We start from the raw sequence: 20,776 nt of genomic DNA on the forward strand, positions 1-20,776 counted from the left end.
CTCTTGCACCAACAAGCCAGAGGGGTTACTGCATTGGCTGGGGAGAGGTATCCCGGTGATCCAGAGGAGAGAGAGCCGCTGCCCTACACTGGCGTTGGGGAGAAGTGTGCCGGAGACCCACAGAATTTGGGGGGCGGGGGCATCTCCTGGTACCGCTATGTGGGAAGGTAAAATTCAGCGGAAGATGGCAGTGAGTCCTTATGGGCCAGCAAGGGCTCAGCCCCCTTGGGAAAGAAGGCTTGGGTCACCCCATCCTCATGAGCTGGGATGTTGGCCGAGGGCAAAGGGAACGGGGAGGGAAAGGACGGCAGATAAAAGAAATGAAAAGTGCCAATGCGAGCCTCACGTCTAATGTAGAAGTGAGGACTGTAACCCTTAGGCCTGTTTGATTTCTTTGTCGCTTTACCCATCTTTTCATTTGGATTAGCTAATTTCCTCCTTGCCCCATGTTCCCTCTACTATTTTATTCCAGCTAAATTGGTGGAGGTGAACTTAATAATTTAGCCCACGGATTACAGGCTACCCACACGATTTTACGGATGGAGTAAAGATGCAATTACCACCATCCAGAGATGGACAGGCTTTGAGTCTCTGCAGCCGTGGAGAGAGAGCATGCGCTCACGTTTTGAAGGACAGTGGCAACACGGCAGAAGGAGACCGTGGCTGCTATCATGCTTGCGGGAAAACTGACATACCGGGTTGACATATACAAAGCACTTGAGAGCGAGCCTGGAATACAGGAAGCGTGAGCTACTGTGACGTCTTACGAGACGAGTGTTTTTGGTGCCAAGTAGCCATGGGGAAGATCTGTGCTGGATTCTGCAGCTTGACTCCACGTCCTCTATTCCAACCTTCCTCTAGTGAGCCACCTTTCCCCGCACAAGTGTTCTTACAGGTGTCTCTGTACCCTGATAGAAGAGACACCGGGGCAGGGATGCCCGACACAGGCAAGGGGCAGCTGGCTGCCACCTGGGCGTGTCCCCTCAGGACTGAAGTCGGCTGCGCAGGAGTTTGGAGTTTTCCCACGACCTGGCACGGGTGGGGGTCCGGGGCCCCTCCCACAGGCACTGACCACACCCCACACTCTGTCCTAGGGAAACGGGGCAGGGGCTGGGGACAGACCTCTCTCTCCTCCCCCTGCCGTGACCTCGGGACCTGGAGGCTCAGCGTTCCTTCCATCCACCCCCCTGTGGGATGGCCCAGAGACTTCTGGCTCAGAGACTCCTAGCGTGATGCTACATCCTAGTAGTGGGTGGGAGAAGGGGCACTTGGGAGGAAACGCCTTGATCCGGTGGGTGGGAGGGAGGGAGGGAGGGAGGGAAGGAGGGAGTCGTGCAGGGAAGAGGGGGTGCAGGGGACTGACCTCAGCCACGGTCCCCTTGGCCCTGAGGAGGCAGCCCAGGAGGTGGAGGGGCACACACAGCATGGAGGAGAGCGCGAAGCCCCAGCCCATGGCCTCGCCCCACCATGGGTACACGTAGGTGTTGTTGTAGACTAGCGGCTTGTAGTACACCACGTTGAAGATAAAGATGCCCTGCAGGTGAGAACCCCCCACCGCCGCGCGCTCAGCCAGCGGCGGGCCCTCGGCACCCCGCCCCCGGCTCGGGCCTCCCCCGGCCCTTACCATGCAGACCAGCGGGGTGAAGAAGGACCAGCACCATTTCATCCAGGGGCAGGGGCGGTACCCGATCATGCAGGCGACGTCGTCCATGAAGCGGTCGGCTCCTGGGGCGAGCGAGGCGGGAGGGCTGGAGCCGGACACCCCACCACCCCTGCTCCGGCCCGCACCCCCAGCTCGCCCCGGGGCCCGGGCCTACCGTACACCCAGGCGACCACCACGCACTCCCAGAAGGCCTGCCACAGCAGGGTCGTGCCGCTGGCCGAGTAGTAGTCAAACAGCTGGAAGACGTACATCCCGCCCTGGGGACGGAGCCAGGTCAGGGAAGGTGGCAGGCAGCGGGAGGCCTGGGGCGGCCCCCACCCCGCCCCCACTCACATCAGTCACCATGGAGAGGTCGATGACAAAGCAGAGGGCGCAGCAGAGGGCCACGGAGATCTCCCTTTGGAAACGGAAGTAGTAGGAGGCCGGGAGGAGGTCGAGCAGGCCAGTGATGAAGCCTTCCACACCTACAAACTGTGGCCGGGCGCTCAGGCCACGCCCCTGCGGCCACCTGCCAGCCGTCCCCCCTCACCCCGGGGCCTCCCCCACGCTCCCGGCACCCTCCGTCCTGTCCCCCCCCCCCGCCCCCCCGCAAACCTGGCTGTCCAGGCCGAGCAGCAACAGCATGAAGAAAAACAGGGCAGCCCAGAGCGGGGCCACAGGCATCAGCGTGACGGCCCGGGGGTAGGCGATGAAGGCCAGGCCGGGTCCTGAAGGGGGAAGCGGCAGGGTCTCGACACCTGTGTCCCGCGCCCGCGTTCCCTTCCGTCCGTCCTCGTCACTGCCCGCCGCTCTCCCCTTCTCCCCTTCCCTGAGCTTCCAAACTGAGGGACGACGCCGGGGCGTGCTGTGGCCGGGGGCCTTTCCCCTTGAGTCAAGGTGTTGCCGGGGGGCCCGAGCCCGCGAGAGCGGGGTGTCTGGCTCAGGCTCCGGGTCTTGCCGGCCGGCAGCCCTTGTGGTCACCGGTCACCGTTCGCCCCGGAAAGCCCCTCCTCTCCCTCTGCAACACTCGGCCGAATGTGAGGGGCTCAGCCCACGGCCCCGGGGAGGGATGCACGGACGGAGGGACGAGAGCTCGAGGCCCCCCCCCCGTGGCCCGGCCCGTGAGGCTCCGGCTCGGGGCCGACCGGAACAGCTGTGCCTCGCAGCTGCTCGGCCGGGCCTCCCTCGGCCCCGAGTGACGGGACAAGCGAAGTGAATCTGTCTCTCGTTTCCCAGAACGTCTGTGTGCACGTGTGTTCGCGGATGGGGTCTGTTAGGACGGAAGGCCGGGCGGAGGGGTCGGGGTCCTCACCCGATTCCGCCACCTTGGAGATGTGCACGCCTTGCTCTGCGGCCATGAAGCCCAGGATGGAGAAGACCACGAAGCCAGCGAAAAAGCTGGTCCCGCTGTTGATGAGGGCCAGGATGATGGCGTCCCTGGGGGCAGAGGGGCCGCGGGGACTGGTCAGGCCGCCTGCTGCCCGTGGACGGCCTGCGGCACCTACTTGTAGCAGTTGTTGTTGAAGCGGTTGTAGCTGCCCAGCGCCGTGAGGGCGCCCAGGCCGATGGCGTAAGAAAAGAAAATCTGGGTCCCGGCATCTATCCACACCTGGAGATAGACCAGGGCGGGGAGGAGGTGAGGGGCCCTGCCGGCCTGGCCCGCCCCTCGTCCCGTCCAGCCCACCGCCCCCTCACCTGAGGGGACCCCAGCTTCGACCAGTCAGGCTTGAGATAGTAGATGATGCCATCCAGGGCGCCGGGCAGCAGCACTCCCCGCACCAACAGCACGACGAGGACCACGTAGGGGAATGTAGCCGTGAAGTACACGATCTGGGGGGGGGGGGGCGCTGCTCAGAAGGGGCCCTGCGGCCCCCGCCTCCCCACTTAGGGGCCCCCAGCCTCAGCAGGGGGGCAGGCGGGCCACACTCCCCCCACTGTGGTACGGTCCGCTCCGAGGTCAAGCGGGAGGCCAGCCTGCAGCCCCCCCCCCCCCTTCTACTCCTCAGAGCCTGGGCTCCTCCCGAAGGAAGCGGGGTGCTCAGCTGGCCATCGGCCGCCCCCGCAAGGACAGGTCAGCTGTAGAGGGAGGGCGGAGGCAGGACCTTCCCCGGGTGGGGAGCAGGACATCGGCCTGGAGGCAGGTCCCATGCCTCCCGTGCCTCTGACTGCAGGTGGTTCTCTGCACAGGGGCAGGGTCCTGGGCAGGCCGGAGTGGACTGGGCCGGCCGGAGACAGAGGCGACAGCGAGGTGACCGCGAAGACCTCTGCCTCCCTCCCACCCTCAGCAGAGCAGGACAGGTAGGCAAGGGACGGCCACGGACTGGGTCCCCCCAGGCTGGCCGCAAAGCAGAGAGTGAGGAAGTAGTGAGTGAGGAAGAGAGGGAAACTGGGGCGGGGATGCCCGACACAGGCAAGTTCAGCTGGCTGTCGCCTGGGCCTGTCCCCTCAGGATGGAAGGCGGCTGGGCTGGAGTTTGGAGATTGCGGAGGACTACCCGGGCACGCGTGGGAAATCCACCGGGCTGGGTTCAAGGACCTGCCCCCGCCTCAGGCCCTGGCCCGGTCACCTCGCCCCCCCGCGGAGACACCCCTTCTCCCCACCGGCCATGCTGCCCCCACCCCTGCCATCATCACCCACCCCGACCCGCCCGCCTCCAGCTGTACCTTTCCTGTTGACTTGACCCCCTTGCAGACACAGAAGTAGGCCAGCACCCAGCAGGCCGGCAGACACAGGGTCACCTCCCAGTTGAGGGCCCCTGGCACGTCCAACCCCCCACCCCCCCCCCCAGAGCCGCAAGACTTTGTTCCTGGGGGAGGGACAGCCCGTCAAGGCTGCCGCAGCAGAGGGCAAAGCGACGGGGGAGCTGTCGCCGGGGCGGTGCTCCCCCGTGCCGCTGTCCTCGGGGCCAGCTGGGACCCCTGGGCCCCCGGGGCCCCCGGCCCAAGCCCGCAGCCATTGCGGTGTGGGAGGCGGGAGCCCGGGAGCCCCAGGCCGGAGGCCGGTCGCACCCTCGGCGGTGTACCCTCCCCCAGGCTGGCAGGCACTAGGGGACTGATGGTGCCCGGGACCGAGAAGTGGTGAGGGAGCGAGGCCCGTCCATTCCTGCTCCCCTAGGGGCCGCGCGGGGCGTGTTCCCTGAGGACAGGCAGGGCCTGGGAGTGGCCCCTGCTCGGCATCCCGCTTCGGCCCCCCCCCCCCCCCCCCGCCCCCGGGGACGGGTCCCGGCACACGCAGACCCGAGCCGTACGGGGAGCCCACAGACAGGGACAGGCACGGTGCTGCCCAGAAGCGCCTGAGCGCGGCCCACGCCTCGACGCCCGGACCCGGGCGGGCGGCGGTCAGTTGGCTGCGCGCACGTGCGCCCGGCTGGCGCCTGCGCAGACACACGCTTGGGGGGAGGGGCGGGCCGGGCCGGAAACAGTCACGTGCCAGTGGCCTACAGGAGGGGATTCTGGGCATTAGCCTCGGGCCGGTTTGCGCAGGTGCGCGGGGAGCGCAGGTGACGTCACCCGCTTCCCGAGGGAGCCTCGTTCGTTCGTTCGTTCGTTCCCTCGGCGGTTCAGCCGAAGTCCAGGCCGGGGAACCATGGAGGCCACAGATCGAGGCGCAGGCGGTGGGGCCGGTGGTCCCGAGGGTCAGCGTGGCCCGGGAGACCCCGGTGTCCCAGATGGCCCCGGAGGCCACGAAGGCCCCGGCGGAGGTGGTGAGGGAGAGGAGTGTGCCGCGGCCGGTGCGGCCCCGCGGGTCGCGCAGGCGCCATGTGCTCCCGTCCCGGGCGCAGCTGCCGTGCCAGGGCTTGGCGGACACCCTTTGCCGGGACCCGGTGGGCACGGCGGGCCCACAGCCGGAGGGCCGGGGAGCCGGCCGCTGCAGTTGTATCCTCTTTGCCGAGTGGCGGGTGGCCGGGGCGATGGGCCTAGAGGAGGCGACGGGGTGGGGAGCGGAGGGGAGGGGGTTCAGCCTGGGGGTCCAGGGCAAGGAGGGGAGGGGGGACCGGGGCACCGGAGGGACCGGCCCGGGCGGGGGGGGGGGGGGGCGGATGGGCCAGGGGTGGCCGGGAGGGGTGGCGGGGAGAGGCGGCCTGATGGACCGGGAAGGAGGGGAGCGGACCTGAGAGGATGGAGAGGGGGGAGAGTGGCCGTGGGGAAAGCAGGCCTCGGAGTGGTCAGGACGCCTGAGGCACCGACGCGATCGGTTTTCGATGATGCCTTAACCGAATGGCTACCAGCTACGTCACCATGCCTTTCCCGTCACCCACGGAGGCACAGGTGGCCCACCAGTGTCTGGCGACACAGGGCCAGCCCCAGGTCGGGGCAGTTCGGAAGGAGTTCACGGTATTCGGCAACGTCCTAATTATGTTAGTTCCAAACGGGTCCCTCGTGGGGGGTGGTGTCAGGTCGCTAGGGCCTATCTCCTGAGGGTCATTCTAATAGTGAATTGGAGACACCAAAGGTTAGGTCCAAAGAGGTAGGTGTGGCACCCTGAGCCTGCGGCCACCTGAGGGGGGGCAGAGAGATAGGGGCAAGAGTGATGACATTTCATTTGGATTTTCTTTTTCCCTCACTTTTAGCCGACTGACTGCCGAAGACCCTGGCCAACTCCAGATTTCCATCGCCTCCTGTCTTGACCAGCTTTCCCTGTTGGTTTGGACCATGCAGCGCTTCGTGCCCCCGTTTTTCAGATTGCCGGAGCCAGGCAAAAGGGGCTAATTGTAACCTAGCGTCCCTCCCTTCCCTAGGGCGTCCATTCCGATGCTGGTTGCCGCTTTATTACGGGGGTCTAATTGTTTTTATTGGACTTTGGGCCTTGTTTTTCCCTATTGCTGGAGGAGGGGCGTTCTTACAGCAGAAAATAAAACTACTTTTCCGCATCTGAGTGTATTTTCAGCTACTGTGTCAGAGCAAGGGGAGAGGGCAGAGAGAGAGAGAGAGAGAGAGAGAGAACCCAAGCAGTTCCTGCGCTGTGAGTGCAGAGCCCGACGCAGTGCTTGAACCCACCAACCGTGAGATCATGACCTGAGCCGAAACCGACTCGGATGCTTAACTGACTGAGCCACCCAGGCGGCCCTCGTTGATTAATTTTTCAATTGGAAGAGTCATATTTTACTTATTGACTGGTGAATGCTCTTTATATACAAAAGATACCAAATCTTGGCCAAAGTAATTGAAAATACTTCCTTCCTCATTGCTTCACTGAATTCTTGCTTATAGTTCTTTTCTGTACTGGAGGGTTTTTAACTTTTTCTTGTATTTAAATATGAGATTTATTGTCAAATTGGTTTCCGTACAACACCCAGTGCTCATCCCGACGGGCCCTCCTCAATACCCATCACCCACCTGAAAAGGCGGGCTTACGCCGGCCGACTCCATCTTGTTCTGTGTTCTCCACCTTGAGTGACTATGTCCCCGACATGACCCCTTTTCCGGGAAAATCACAGAAACCTCAGACCTCGCCTCCTCCCTTTGAGTAACCTCCTGCTCACCCGTTCAAACTTCCTGATCAAAACACGCCCAGCGACCTGCGTAACAGGACTCCGACCCTTCCCCAGCCAATCGGCTGAGGCCACAGCCATTACCTCACCAACTGCCCCTAGACCCCTATAAAACCTTTGTGCTTTTGAAACTCGCTCTCTCTCCCTGGTATCTCACCGCTGCGTCGGTGCAGGTAGGGGATTGAGCTCGAGCTAGCTCGAATAAAGGCTCTTTTGCTTTTGCATCGGACTCGGCTCCCTAGTGGTCTTTGGGGATCACGAATTCTGGGCATAACATTTGGGGGCTCGGCCCGGGATCCCCAAGACCCCTGAGGGACCCCCGACCCGGAGAGCCTGACTGGCCACGGTTAGTGTCTGTCTGTTTGTTCTGTCTTTTCTGTGTGAGCTCACTTCTGGAATTCTGGTAGTGCCCGACGCGGTCTAAGTGGACGCACTGGAGGACCACGGGCCGGGAGTTTCGGAAGACGTTCCGATTCTCCCTTCTGGAGGGACGTGGAATCCCCTCAAAGGTCTGAGACGAGGCGGGTCGCTCCCACTGGTCGGCGTGAGGCCGTCGTCTTTGGAGGGACGTGGAATCCCCTCATCGGTTTTGGAGGGACGTGGAATCCCCTCATCGGTTTTGGAGGGACGTGGAATCCCCTCATCGGTTTTGGAGGGACGTGGAATCCCCTCAAATGTCTAAGCTAGCTTTCAGTTTTGCTTCCATGGAGTTGGAAGATTTTCTAGGGGCCCTCTGTTTGTCTGTTTTTGTGTTTCTCTGTTTTGTTCTGTGGACTTACTGGACGGACGTTATGGGACAGACTCAGACTACGCCTCTAAGTATTATGATTGATCACTTTAAGGATGTGAGGGGAAGAGCTAACAACCTCAGTGTGGAAGTCCGAAAGGGTCGGTGGCAGTTTTTTTGTTCTAGCGAGTGGCCAACTTTCAATGTCGGATGGCCACCAGAGGGGACCTTCGACCTCCCTACCATCCACCGAGTCAGGAGTATCATCTCTCAGCCTAAGACGGGCCATCTTGATCAGCTCCCTTACATTATCACTTGGCAGGACCTTGTAGAAGACCCACCCTCTTGGCTTAAGCCCTTCCTAGCCCCGCTCCCTCCGGAGCCAAAACCCATTCTTGCTTTGCAGGGGACAAAGAAGAAGAAAAGTCTTATCCAGCCTTCAGCACCCCTCTACCCTGTCTTACAGGGGGGTACTGAAGAAGAATTAATTTTTCCTCCCTCGTATAACCCCTCTAGGATGCTGGAAGAACACCATCTTCCCCCTCCGGGGGAGGCAGACGCTGTTCCGAGAGCGGGAGGCGGAAACGCTCCAGTGGGAAGCCCGCCCTTCACCAGACAAAGGGCTCAGAGGGAGCAACCTGCCTCCGCCGCCGACTCCACTATTCTGCCCCTGCGAGCCACCGGACCCCCAGACGCGGAGGGGAATCAGCCCCATCACTATTGGCCTTTCGCCACTAGTGACCTCTACAATTGGAAAGCTCAGAATCCTAAGTTTTCCGAGAAACCGGCAGGGCTTATTGATTTATTAGACTCTGTTCTTTTTACCCATCAGCCCACGTGGGACGATTGCCAGCAGCTTTTGCAGGTCCTGTTCACGACTGAAGAAAGAGAAAGAATCCTCAATGGGGCCCGAAAACTAGTTCCGGGCACAGACGGGAATCCCACCACCAACCAGGCTCAGATAGATGCCTCCTTCCCCTTAACTCGGCCCCAGTGGGATTTCAACACGGCAGAAGGTAAGGAGAGGCTCCGGGTCTACCGCCAGACTCTAATGGGGGGTCTCCGAATGGCTGCTAGAAAGCCAACCAATTTGGCCAAGGTAGGAAATGTACAACAGGGAAAAGATGAATCTCCGGCTGCCTTTTTAGAACGGATCATGGAGGCATTCCGTACCTATACCCCCATGGATCCAGAGGCTCCGGAAAGCAAGGCAGCTGTTATCATGGCCTTTGTAAACCAATCGGCCATAGACATTAGGAGAAAATTACAGAAAATAGATACACTAGGAGAAAAAAGTCTGCAGGACTTACTGGTGGTAGCCGAAAAGGTATATAATAACTGGGAGCCTCCTGAGGACAAGCAGGCTGGCGCCATGGCGGCTGCCAGCAGTAAGCAGACTCGAGACCTGGCCAGAATACTACTAGCTACCACTGCTGACTCCCCTGAGGAACGAGACCGCCGTCTCCGGCAGCTGGCAGACGACGCAAGAAAAGGTAAAAGAACCACCAAGGGGGGGGAAGCAGAGGCTGCAGAAGGATCAGTGCGCATACTGCAAGGAGATAGGGCATTGGGCCCGAGATTGTCTGAAAAGGGCCGGCGGGAAAGGAAGCAAGACTGATCGAGTAAAAGTCCTAGAGCTAGATGAACTAAGTGATTAGGGGAGTCGGGGTTCGGACCCTCTCCCCGAACCCAGGGTAACTCTTAAAGTGGAGGGGACCCCTGTTGACTTCCTTGTCGACACCGGAGCACAACATTCGGTCCTCCGCACCCCACAAGGAAAACTAGCCAGCAAGAAGTCCTGGGTACAAGGGGCAACTGGTATGAGCCAGTATTCATGGACTACCCGAAGAACAGTAGATTTGGGAACGGGCCGGGTATCCCACTCCTTTATGGTAATACCAGAATGCCCCTACCCGCTGTTAGGACGGGACTTACTGACCAAGATTGGAGCTCAGATAACTTTCAGACAAGGGGGGCCTCAGGTCACCGATGGCAAGGGCCACCCCATCCAGGTACTGACCATGAAACTGGAGGATGAATACCTCCTCCACCGGGAGGCGCTCCCAAGAGAGGATAATATAGACAGATGGCTACAAGAATTCACCTCGGTTTGGGCAGAGACTGGGGGGGGGGATGGGACTAGCCGCTCATAGGACCCCAGTCCTGGTAGAGCTCAAGCCAGGAGAGAGTCCGGTAAGGATCAAACAATACCCCATGTCTCAGGAGGCCCGGAAGGGGATCCAGCCACACATCCGGAGACTACGAAGCCTAGGGGTACTAGTTCCTTGCCAGTCTGCCTGGAACACCCCCTTACTGCCGGTCAAAAAGCCTCACATAAATGACTACCGACCGGTACAAGACCTCCGGGAAGTAAATAAGAGGGTCGCGGACATACACCCAACTGTTCCCAACCCATATACTCTCTTGAGCTCCTTGGCGCCCTCCAGGGTCTGGTATACTGTACTAGATTTAAAGGACGCCTTCTTCAGTCTGCCGCTGGCACCCCAGAGCCAACCCCTGTTCGCCTTCGAGTGGCATGATCCGGAGGAGGGCTACAGCGGGCAGCTCACCTGGACACGGCCGCCTCAGGGGCTCAAAAATTCGCCCACCATCTTCTACAAGGCACTACACGAGGACCTGGGTGAGTACAGAAGGGAGCACCCTGGCCTCACCCTCCTACAGTACGTAGATGACATCCTGATTGCTGCCGACACGGCCAAAGACTGTGAGCGAGGGACCCAGGACCTGCTGGCTACCCTGGGGGCTTTAGGGTACCGGGCATCCGCGAAGAAGGCTCAGATATGCAGGGAGAGGGTAAGTTACCTGGGATACATCCTGGAGGGCGGACAGCGGCGGTTTTCAGATGCCAGAAAAGAAACTGTCCTAAAGATCCCTACTCCCACCTCCCGAAGAGAAGTGAGGGAATTCCTAGGATCAGCCGGCTACTGCCGCCTCTGGGTTCCAGGTTTTGCTGAGATCGCCAGGCCCCTATATGAAGCTACCAAAGAGGGGAAAACATTTAAATGGACTGAAAAAGAAGAAATTGCCTTTAATCGGTTAAAAAAGGCCCTCCTAAGTGCCCCAGCCCTGGGCCTACCAGACATTACGAAACCCTTCCACCTCTTTGTAGACGAACATAAGGGAATAGCAAAAGGGGTTCTAACTCAAGCCTTAGGCCCCTGGAACCGCCCAGTGGCTTACCTGTCTAAGAAACTAGACCCAGTGGCTGCCGGCTGGCCGCCATGCCTAAGAATTATTGCGGCGACAGCACTCCTAGTCAAGGATGCAGACAAACTGACCCTAGGACAGGAGATCTGGATCACGACCCCACACGCCATTGAAGGGGTCCTGAAACAGCCTCCTGACAGATGGATGAGCAACACACATATGACTCATTACCAGAGCCTCGTACTCAACCCTCCACGGGTGCGGTTGCATCCCAGTGCAGCCCTCAATCCTGCAACCCTGCTGCCCGACCCTGACCTAGGTGCTCCACTACATGACTGTGCGGGGATCCTGGAACAAGTACATGGATTCCGGATGGACCTGACCGACCAGCCCCTCCCCGATGCCGAGGCTACTTGGTTCACTGATGGCAGCAGCTTTGTGCGAGATGGACACAGGTATGCGGGTGCAGCGGTGGTCACCGAAACGGACACCGTATGGGCGGAGGCTCTACCCTCCGGAACGTCAGCCCAGCGAGCGGAGCTCATAGCCCTCACCAAGGCGCTGATGCTGGGAGCTGGAAAACGGCTTAACATCTACACAGACAGCCGTTATGCATTTGCCACAGCTCATATTCATGGGGCAATTTATCAGGAGAGGGGGTTACTGACGGCAGAAGGACGGACTATAAAAAATAAGCAGGAGATACTTAACCTGCTTACGGCCTTATGGCTTCCTGCCAAGCTAGCCATTATCCACTGCCAAGGGCACCAAAAAGCTGATAACCCAGTAGCTAGAGGTAATCGAAAGGCTGACCAGGCAGCCAAGGCAGTAGCCCTTACTCCAGTCCCCACCATGACCATACAACTACCGGACCCGGGAGACCCAGTTTTACCAGACCAGCCCAAATACTCCCAGGAGGAGTTACAGCGGATCAAGAAACTCCCCATGGCCCAGGAGATAAAGGGATGGTGGTATACACTTAACAAGGAGCTCGTGCTGCCAGACCGGCTCGGAGTCTCAATATTAGAGCACATGCATCGGTCTACTCACATGGGGGCCCGAGAATTGAAAGACTTAATCCGACATGCCGGAATCAAGATTCACCAACAGGACACCAAAATAGAGCAAGTTGTATCTGCCTGCAAGACCTGCCAACTCACCAACGTGAGAGCCACATCAAATAAAAAAGGAACCAGGCTCAGAGGCACCAGACCGGGAGCCCAATGGGAAGTCGACTTCACTGAAGTCAAACCAGGAAAGTATGGTTATAAATATCTTTTAGTATTTACAGACACCTTCTCTGGCTGGGTGGAGGCATATCCAACCAAGCATGAAACGGCTCAGACGGTGGCAAAGAAGCTACTAGAAGACATCTTACCCAGGCATGGTTTTCCTGCCATGGTAGGATCAGACAATGGACCAGCTTTTATCTCGCAGGTAACACAGGCAGTAGCCAAGGCGGTGGGGGCAAACTGGAAATTACATTGTGCTTATAGGCCCCAGAGCTCAGGACAGGTAGAAAGAATGAATAGAACCCTAAAAGAGACCCTTACCAAATTAACCATGGAGACTGGCGGGGACTGGGTGACTCTCCTACCGTACGCCCTTTACCGGGTTAGAAACACTCCTTACACTCTGGGTTTTACTCCCTACGAGATCATGTTTGGCAGGCCACCCCCTGTTATTCCCAGCCTTCGAGCTGAACTTCTTGCAGAGTTTAAAGATCAAGAACTTTTTCTTTCCTTGAGAGGGCTCCAGAGGGCGCACGAGGACATTTGGCCGCGCCTCCGTGCCATCTACGAGGCTGGCCCGACCCCGACACCTCATCAGTACAAGCCGGGAGACTGGGTCTATGTCAAGAGGCACCACCGAGAGACTCTCGAGCCGCGCTGGAAGGGACCCCACATTGTAGTGCTGACAACCCCCACCGCTCTCAAAGTAGACGGCATCGAGACCTGGGTCCATCACACCCACGTTCGGCCAGCGGACCCCTCCTCGATCCGGAAGGACTTCGTCACGCGATGGGCCATCAGTCGGGACCAACACAACCTGCTCAAGCTCAAGCTCAAGCTACAGCGCATTCGACCCACCTAACATTGGTAACTCTGTTAACTCTGCTTGTCTTTGCTCATGCTGCCGGGAGTCCCCACGTCCCCCAAAACATCACCTGGCAGATCATAGATACCAGCTCAGGGACAATACTTAATTAGACCTCCCAGAGCCACCCCAGGGACACATGCTTCCCAGAACTTAGCGTAAACCTCCAAACTCTGTTCCCCTTGTCACCATAAATGCAGCCGGTCCCATGATTGGGTCCGTAAGTTACATGACAAGGGGGGAATGAAAGGGCGGGCTTACGCCGGCCGACTCCATCTTGTTCTGTGTTCTCCACCTTGAGTGACTATGTCCCCGACATGACCCCTTTTCCGGGAAAATCACAGAAACCTCAGACCGCGCCTCCTCCCCTTGAGTAACCTCCCGCTCACCCGTTCAAACTTCCTGATCAAAACACGCCCAGCGACCTGCGTAACAGGACTCCGACCCTTCCCCAGCCAATCGGCTGAGGCCACAGCCATTACCTCACCAACTGCCCCTAGACCCCTATAAAACCTTTGTGCTTTTGAAACTCCCTCTCTCTCCCTGGTATCTCACCGCTGCGTCGGTGCAGGTAGGGGATTGAGCTCGAGCTAGCTCGAATAAAGGTTCTTTTGCTTTTGCATCGGACTCGGCTCCCTGGTGGTCTTTGGGGATCACGAATTCTGGGCATAACACAGCCTCCCCTCCCTCCCACCCACCCCCCATCAACCCTCAGTTTGTTCTCAGTTTTTAAGAGTCTCTTATGTTTGGCTCCCTCCCTCTCTAACCTCTTTTTTTGTTTTAATGTATGCAAGTGGTACGTTATTGTCATTAGGATTTTTGTAGTTTATGTCCAAGGGAAAGCCATCCCCACTGTAAAATTATAAAATTTGTCCCTCATGCCATCTTCTAGTACTTTGAAATGTTAACACACAAGGAATTTATTGTGGTGTGAAAGATGACATTGGTCTAATTTTGTCCCCTTCCCCCCAAGGTTCCTCAGGTGTCTCAATGTCATTTATTGACTAATCCATATGTCTCCGCTGAATTGAAGTGTCGTCTTCACCAGGGTCTAAACCTGCATCTTCATTTCTTCTTGCACATTTGTTTCTCCAGCAAATTTGGGCTAGGTGATCTGGGATGGCCTCTCTGAGGAAACGGCCTGAAGGATACAGTAGAGAAAGTTGGGATTGGTGTGGGAGAAGGGACAGACAGAGACAGAGGAAGACAGACAGACCGGCCGACAGAGAGATTTGATTGGCTCAGCTTGGATTGCCCTTCGAAGGGTGCAGGGAGAAACATGAGGACAAGAACGAGAAGAGAGAGAGAGAGAGGTTAGGGCATCAGTGGATTAGAGGACTGTTGCACTGGGGATACTGGAGCATTTGGGGTTTTCTTCTTTCGTTAAGAAAAACCTATTGTAAATAATACTACTATGAATGTTTTGTTTAAAAAGATTGTACAGGGGCACCTGGGTGGCTCAGTTGGTGAAGCGTCTGACTCTTGATTTTGGCTCAGGTCATGATCTCACAGTTCTTGGCATCGAGCTCTGCATAGGGCCCTGTGCTGAGCATGGAGCCATCTTGAGATTCTCTCTCTCTCTCTCTCTCTCTCTCTCTTTCTGCTTCCCCCCCACCCCGCTCACGTGCATGTGTGCGCGCTCTCTCAAAAGAAATAAAAGAAATTGAAATATATTTCTATATATGTTTAAATATACACAACCCTAGTTTCAGTGGTGATAGAGTTTTCAGGTTATTGAGTTCACGATCTTGTAGGAACTGTACATTCCCCCATGACCTACTGATCCAGGTTTCTGTAATTATGGCATATTACCTGGTTAGCGGCTGAGGGAGCATTATTCTACTATGTAGGAGAGTGAAGGATATGGGGAGAAAGGCCCAGAAGGGTGGCTGCAAAGTTGATGTCCAAAGTCGAGCACAAGTCCCATGTCCTCATGGGAGCGTAAGGTTTCTCAGCCAGGACACAAGCAGTGTTCTAAGGGACCAAGCCAGAGCTGTGCCTGGAGAAAGAGATGTAAAATGAAGAGCCAGAAGCCAGAGTCCAACCCAACTTGAAAGAGTACGTAAAGAACAATGGTGAAATTATTTGGGTTACTCGAGTCAGAAGAAAAAGAAAGCCGGTCTTGACCTTATTCTTAAGTCAAACAGTAAACAGAGCAGGATGCAAAATCCAGAAGCAAACAGCCACAACCACAAATAAACCAACACCAGTGTCTAATTACACAAAGGTGTTAAGCTCTGTTATGGAAGAAAACATCATAAATAAAACGGAAAGACAAGTTAGGAAGACATTAGTAACCCAAATGGCAAACTAAAGTGAGTATCTTCAAAACACAAGTGACCCCTAGCAAATAAATCCGTAAAAGACACCAAACAGCCCAGTAGAAGATTGTACAAATGACGGGACCGTGGGATTCCTGGAATAAGGATTATAAACAGCCAATTTGGTACAGGGTATTGTTTACCAGTGGGAGCATCTACACAGCGTGAATGGAAGCTTCCACTCTTGGATCCCCCACGGAACGTTTCCTTGAGGATCTGCGCTCAAATAAGGACAGCCGGAAGGAAAGTAGCAAGCACAAAGCAGTTTATTCAGGACAGTGCACTCTCCAGGTGGCAGAGCGGACAGGCCCAGAGGTGTCTGGGTTTGGGGGTGTCTTTTCTCTGTATGTTTGCATAGGTTCCGGATGGGTCACAGCTAGGGGGGTCTCCCACTGAGGGTGCTTCCCATCATGTGCGCAACTCCTCCTACCGGTTGGGAGGGGGAGTTTTTCTGGCCCCACCCACAAGGTTCTGGCCAGAAGAGTCCATGGCCATCTTCCCTTGGGCGGGGAGAGTTGAAAACAAAACCATGTAAATCTATTGTAATGAAGCTGTAGGTTACCCTGAGGCCAAGGTTGAAGAGGAGAGCCCCTGTTCTGCACCTGTGGCCCTTGGTCTGTCAACCTGGGTGTGTTGGAAGCCATAGGACCAGGATGTTAACAGCCGCAAAGTCAGGACATTGTGCCCTCAGGCTTCTAATGTGTCACCTATTTAACACCGCCTTTGCCTCTGGCTCATGTCTAACCAACTGCCTACTTGATCGGTATGATCCTATGTATGCAAACAAGCAAAAGAAAAACCGTTATAAACGCAGATGACTATATCCTAGGAAAAAGTCTGGGAGGACACACGTAAAACTGATCATAATGGTTACTGCAGACACTGAGTTTATGGGAAATTTTTACTTTCTAACAACACACCTTTGTGTAAGGCGTGAATGATTTTATAATAAACATACATTATAGTGGAAAAAAATTTAAATATCTAAGCGTTCGGAGCTGTAAGTGCACTATGATTCCAGTTTTGCTTTCCTACTTTAAGTGTGCATGCACGTACATTTGGTTTTTTAAAATTTTTTTAAAGTATATTCATTTTTTTTGAAAGACAGAGAGAGACAGAGAGAGACAGAGAGACAGAGCACAGCAGGGGTGGGGCAGAGAGAGAGGGGGACACAGAATCCAAAGCAAGGCTCCAGGCTCTGAGCTGTCAGCACCAGAGCCCGACTCGGGACCCGAACTCACGAACCGCAAGATCAGGACCTGAGCCGAAGTCGGACGCTCAACCGGCTGAGCCACCCAGGCGCCCGTGCACATACATTTGTAGTGCAAAAAGAAACCTGAAATAAACCATCAAAATTTACAGTGAGGTTCTCTCGCGGTGGTGAGGTTATAGAGGGCATTTTTTTCTTTTTCGGTCACTTTGTAAGTTTCTGTAACTGCACAACCTAGGCAATGACCATATTTTACTTCCATAAATAGAAAACAGTGTTTTAGAATAAGGAAAGAAAAAAAAAAGAGCAACAGAAATATTTGATCGTTGCTGAAAATGGGGGGAAACCTGGCACCCAAAATAGGATTCACCAAATGGATCACGTGCATGAAATTTCAAACTCCTGTGTGATTGGATTCACCCCCAAAGCACTGGCATGTGCCAGCCCCACCCTGGAGAAGATCTTGATGAGCTTACACACATGGGGGGAAATGCCCGGTGGGACGGTAGGCCGAAGGCCTTCCACTGCCACCTTCATTCCAATCTCCGTGTTGGAGAGGTCAGCAAAGGGTACCTCCCGTGTCGCCAGTTCCCACAGAAGCACTGCAAAACTCCCCATGTCTGCTCAGCGTCTGTTTGTATCTTCAGGCTTCTTCTGCAGAGCTTCAGGGGCCACCCAGGCAGGTGCATACCTGCGCCCAGGGCATTGGAAGGAGAACCTGACGTCGGCCGTGCTGATTCGGGCAGTCATGTCCTCATCAATCATTACACTACGGCTGCTGAGTGCGTGTCGTGGGATGAGGGGCTCTAGAGTGTGTACGAGGGCCATGCCCCTTGCCATGTCCAATGCAAACGTCACAGCCTGGCTCTGGTCCACAGCAAAATTGGTGCCTTCGTGTAATACATTGTACAGGGAGGGATCCATATGGCATCCAGTGTGCGACGAGGGTGGGGTGTGGAGCAGGTGGAGACTGACAGGCACCTAGCACTGGGAGCACATTCGGATGTGAGAAACTCCTGAGCCGGGGACACTCCTCGTTGATTTGATGTGACCAGTGCCTAGGAGGCACTTTCTTTCCCGAGGGCCTTGAACAAAGCCCTCTTCACCTCCTTGTTTCGCATGCTGTAGATGACGGGGTTGAGCATGGGGGTGAGGACCACGTACAGCACAGAGAGCACCCGGTCCCGCAAGCCAGAGCACGCAGAGCTGGGGAGGATGTAGCAGAGGACTGAAGCGATGTAGAAAATGCAGACCACGGTGGTGTGAGCACCACAGGTGGAAAAGGCTTTTCTTCGGCCCTCAGCGGAGTGAATCCTGAGAATCGCAGCCACAACACGTACACAGGCGATCGCAACCGGGGCACGGGGTGCAAGAGCCACCACGAAACTGAAGACGAACAGGGCAAGTTCGCTGGCCCACGTGCTTGAGCAAGAGAGTCTGGTCAGTGGAGGGAGGCCACAGGAGAAGTGGGTGATGAGGCGAGGCCCGCAGAACCTCAGTGGAGCTGCAAGGACGGTGTGGGCGAACGCATCGGCCAAGGCAAGCAGGCGGGAGGTGGAAGCCATTCCTGCCCGGGTCCGTCCGTCGGCCCATGAGGACTAGGTGGTGCGGTGGCCGGCCGATGGCTGCATAGCGGTCATAGGCCATGGCTGTGAGCAGGAAGCACTCCCAGGGAGCCAGGAAGTGGAGAAAGAAGATCTGGGGAAGACAAGCACGATAGGGCACGGTCCACACTGCTGCCAGCAGGTGTTCCAGCACCTGAGGCCCCGTGCTGGAGATATAGGCAGTGTCCAGCAGTGAGAGGTTGACTAAGAAGTCGTACATGGGAGCGTGGAGTCGGGAGTCCATCACAGTAAGGCTGGCAATGCCCAGCCACGCTGTGGACCGGCAGAAAGATCACAAAGAGCAAGGGCCTCAACTCCTCTGCGTCGGCCAGCCCTTCCAGAAGGAACAGCGACACTCGGGTCTCATTCCCCAGCTGCCCGGAACCATGCGCAGAAACCTGCACCTGTAGAGTCCAACTCAGAGTCAGATGAGGATCCAAGTGTGGAGTTCCAATTTGCACAAGGCAGCAGGGGTGAGGGAAGGTCCAGAGACAACAACAACAACAACAAAAAGAGACAGGTTTCAAGCTTAAGAACATAAGACTCAGAATTGGGGGAGTGAGGCTAGGTTCAGGAGGCCAGCGGTAAGGTAGAGGCCAGTAGAATGGAATCGGTAACCCCACACCAAGACAAGGTGCACAGACCTTGAAGCCACGGTGCATGCACCTCCCGTAAGGATATCAAAGTCAGTCCCTCAGAAGCTTCTACCTGAATAAGGACCCTAGACCTCGTAATTATCTGCAGTGGTCCCCTTATTTCACCCTCACCAACCCAGCAGAGCCCCAACTCAGGAGCAGTGATAGGACACTAGTCAGGTCCCTCCTCCTCCCGCTCTGAACCTTTCAGTGCCTCCCATCTCACTCAGCATCAAAGCCAAAGTCCCCCCGGCGACCTACCAGGCCCTCTGTGATACGCTCTCCCTCCTCTCCTCTCCTCTCCTCTCCTCTCCTCTCCTCTCCTCTCTGACCATCGGGCAAGAAGTCTGTCAGCTCCGTGCCCCATATCACATCTTCGGACTGGCCCACAGCAGCAAACGCCCTTGCCTATTCCCTGCCTCGGTGGAAGAGAGCCCTGCCCTCCTATCCAAGGCTAGCTTGTCCAATTTCCCCAGCTGCTCTCTTCATTGTGCCAGCCCTGCTCGGCAACCCTTTTACATGGGAATGTGCTAAATGCCACTCGACTGTTCACTCTCAGATGGTTTATTTTATGTTATCTCGATTTTACCTCAATGAAAAAAGGAAGCAAAATAAAGACTTTTTCAGACATATAAAAGCTGAGATTGACTCGTTGTCAGCGGAAAACCTGCACTACAACAAATGTTAAAGGCTGTTCTCCACAAGCAAGCATGATACCACGTGGGAACTTGGACCTACATGAAGTAATGAAGAGGGTTCCAGAATTGGAAAGTATGTGGGTAAATGTAAACATTTTTTTCTCCCTTCAAAACGTCTCTCAATCGTCGCAAACCACCTAAAGCAAAAATATTGACAACACGGTGTGGGGTGTATAACTGCTATAGAAATAAAAGGTATGACAACAATAGCACAAAGGACACGAGTGGGTAGTTGGAAGGGTACTGCTGTAATGTTCTTACGTTACGTGAGAAGTGATTTGAAATTACTTGAAGGTGGTCTATAATGAGGTAAAACACATATTAGGATCCCTAGAACCCTAGGTTTAATATGTACACTTCTCTAGCGGAGATAAAGTGAACTTCCAGAAATTACTCAATCTGAAAGGCGTCACGAAAAGACAGGGAGGGGAACACAGAACACATGGGGCAAATAGAAAATAAATAGCAGGGTGGTAGATTTAAACTCAACGATGTCCCTCGTTGCATTTATTCCAAATGGTCTAAACGTGGCAACTAAAACACGGAGATTGCCAGACTGGATAAAAAGGCAAAGCAAAACTATATGCTACGCATAAGAAATGCGCTCTATGAAGACACAGATACGGTAAAAGTAAAAAGATGGGCAAAGATACACCATGCAAGTCTTCTAATAAGAAAGTTTGAGTAGCTATATTAAGAGCAGGCAGAACAGACTTCAGGACAAGGAATACGACGGGATGGAGGACGTTTGCTAACGATAGAGGGGTCACTTTGTGAAGAAGACATAAAATCAAAACCTAAATACATAGTAGGAAAGAAATAATGAAGCTAAGAGCAGATATGAATAAAACGTTAAATGGACAAACAATAGAGGAAAATCCATGAAGCTGAAAGCCTTTTTTTTTTCCTTTCTTTCTTTTCTGTTTTAATGTTTATTTTTGACACAGAGAGAGACAGGGCGCGAGTGGGAGAGGAGCAAAGAGAGAGGGGGGACACAGAATCCGCAACAGGCTCCAGGCTCCAGGCTCTGAGCCGGCAGCACAGAGTCCGATGCGGGGCTCGAACCGACGGACGGACCGTGAGATCATGACCTGAGCCGAAGTCAGACCCTTAACCGACTGAGCCACTCAGGCGCCCTCTCCCCCACTTTTTAAAGGTTTTATTCATTTTTGAGAGAGTGCAT

At 55.7% G+C, this 20,776-nt stretch overlaps 3 protein-coding genes and 2 pseudogenes across 3 annotated transcripts in view; 2 read left to right on the forward strand and 3 right to left on the reverse strand.

Moving 5' to 3' along the window:
* GAB3 (GRB2 associated binding protein 3) overlaps positions 1-20,776 on the forward strand; it is a 289,515-nt gene that overhangs the window by 263,143 nt on the left and 5,596 nt on the right. The window lies entirely within an intron of this gene.
* LOC145714433 (sodium- and chloride-dependent creatine transporter 1-like) lies at positions 1,076-5,229 on the reverse strand. The gene is given in 11 exon segments (XM_081793933.1): positions 1,076-1,534; positions 1,625-1,725; positions 1,818-1,920; positions 1,997-2,134; positions 2,258-2,370; positions 2,955-3,079; positions 3,148-3,251; positions 3,338-3,472; positions 4,306-4,419; positions 4,421-4,777; positions 5,152-5,229. Coding segments are annotated over 11 exon segments (1,812 nt in total). The 3' UTR covers positions 1,076-1,090.
* Positions 5,109-6,512, forward strand: LOC145713609 (cancer/testis antigen 1-like). The gene is made up of 3 exons (XM_081792480.1): positions 5,109-5,517; positions 5,871-5,999; positions 6,213-6,512. The coding sequence occupies exons 1-3, from the start codon at positions 5,228-5,230 to the stop codon at positions 6,349-6,351; spliced, it is 558 nt and encodes a 185-aa protein (XP_081648606.1). The 5' UTR covers positions 5,109-5,227; the 3' UTR covers positions 6,352-6,512.
* Positions 16,357-17,704, reverse strand: LOC145714434 (scaffold protein ILK pseudogene; annotated as a pseudogene).
* On the reverse strand, positions 17,702-19,322 carry LOC145713639 (olfactory receptor 3A3-like; annotated as a pseudogene).

Source organism: Panthera onca, chromosome X (assembly GCF_046562875.1).
Source record: "Panthera onca isolate mPanOnc1 chromosome X, mPanOnc1 haplotype 2, whole genome shotgun sequence".
NCBI classification, from domain to species: Eukaryota; Metazoa; Chordata; class Mammalia; order Carnivora; family Felidae; genus Panthera; species Panthera onca.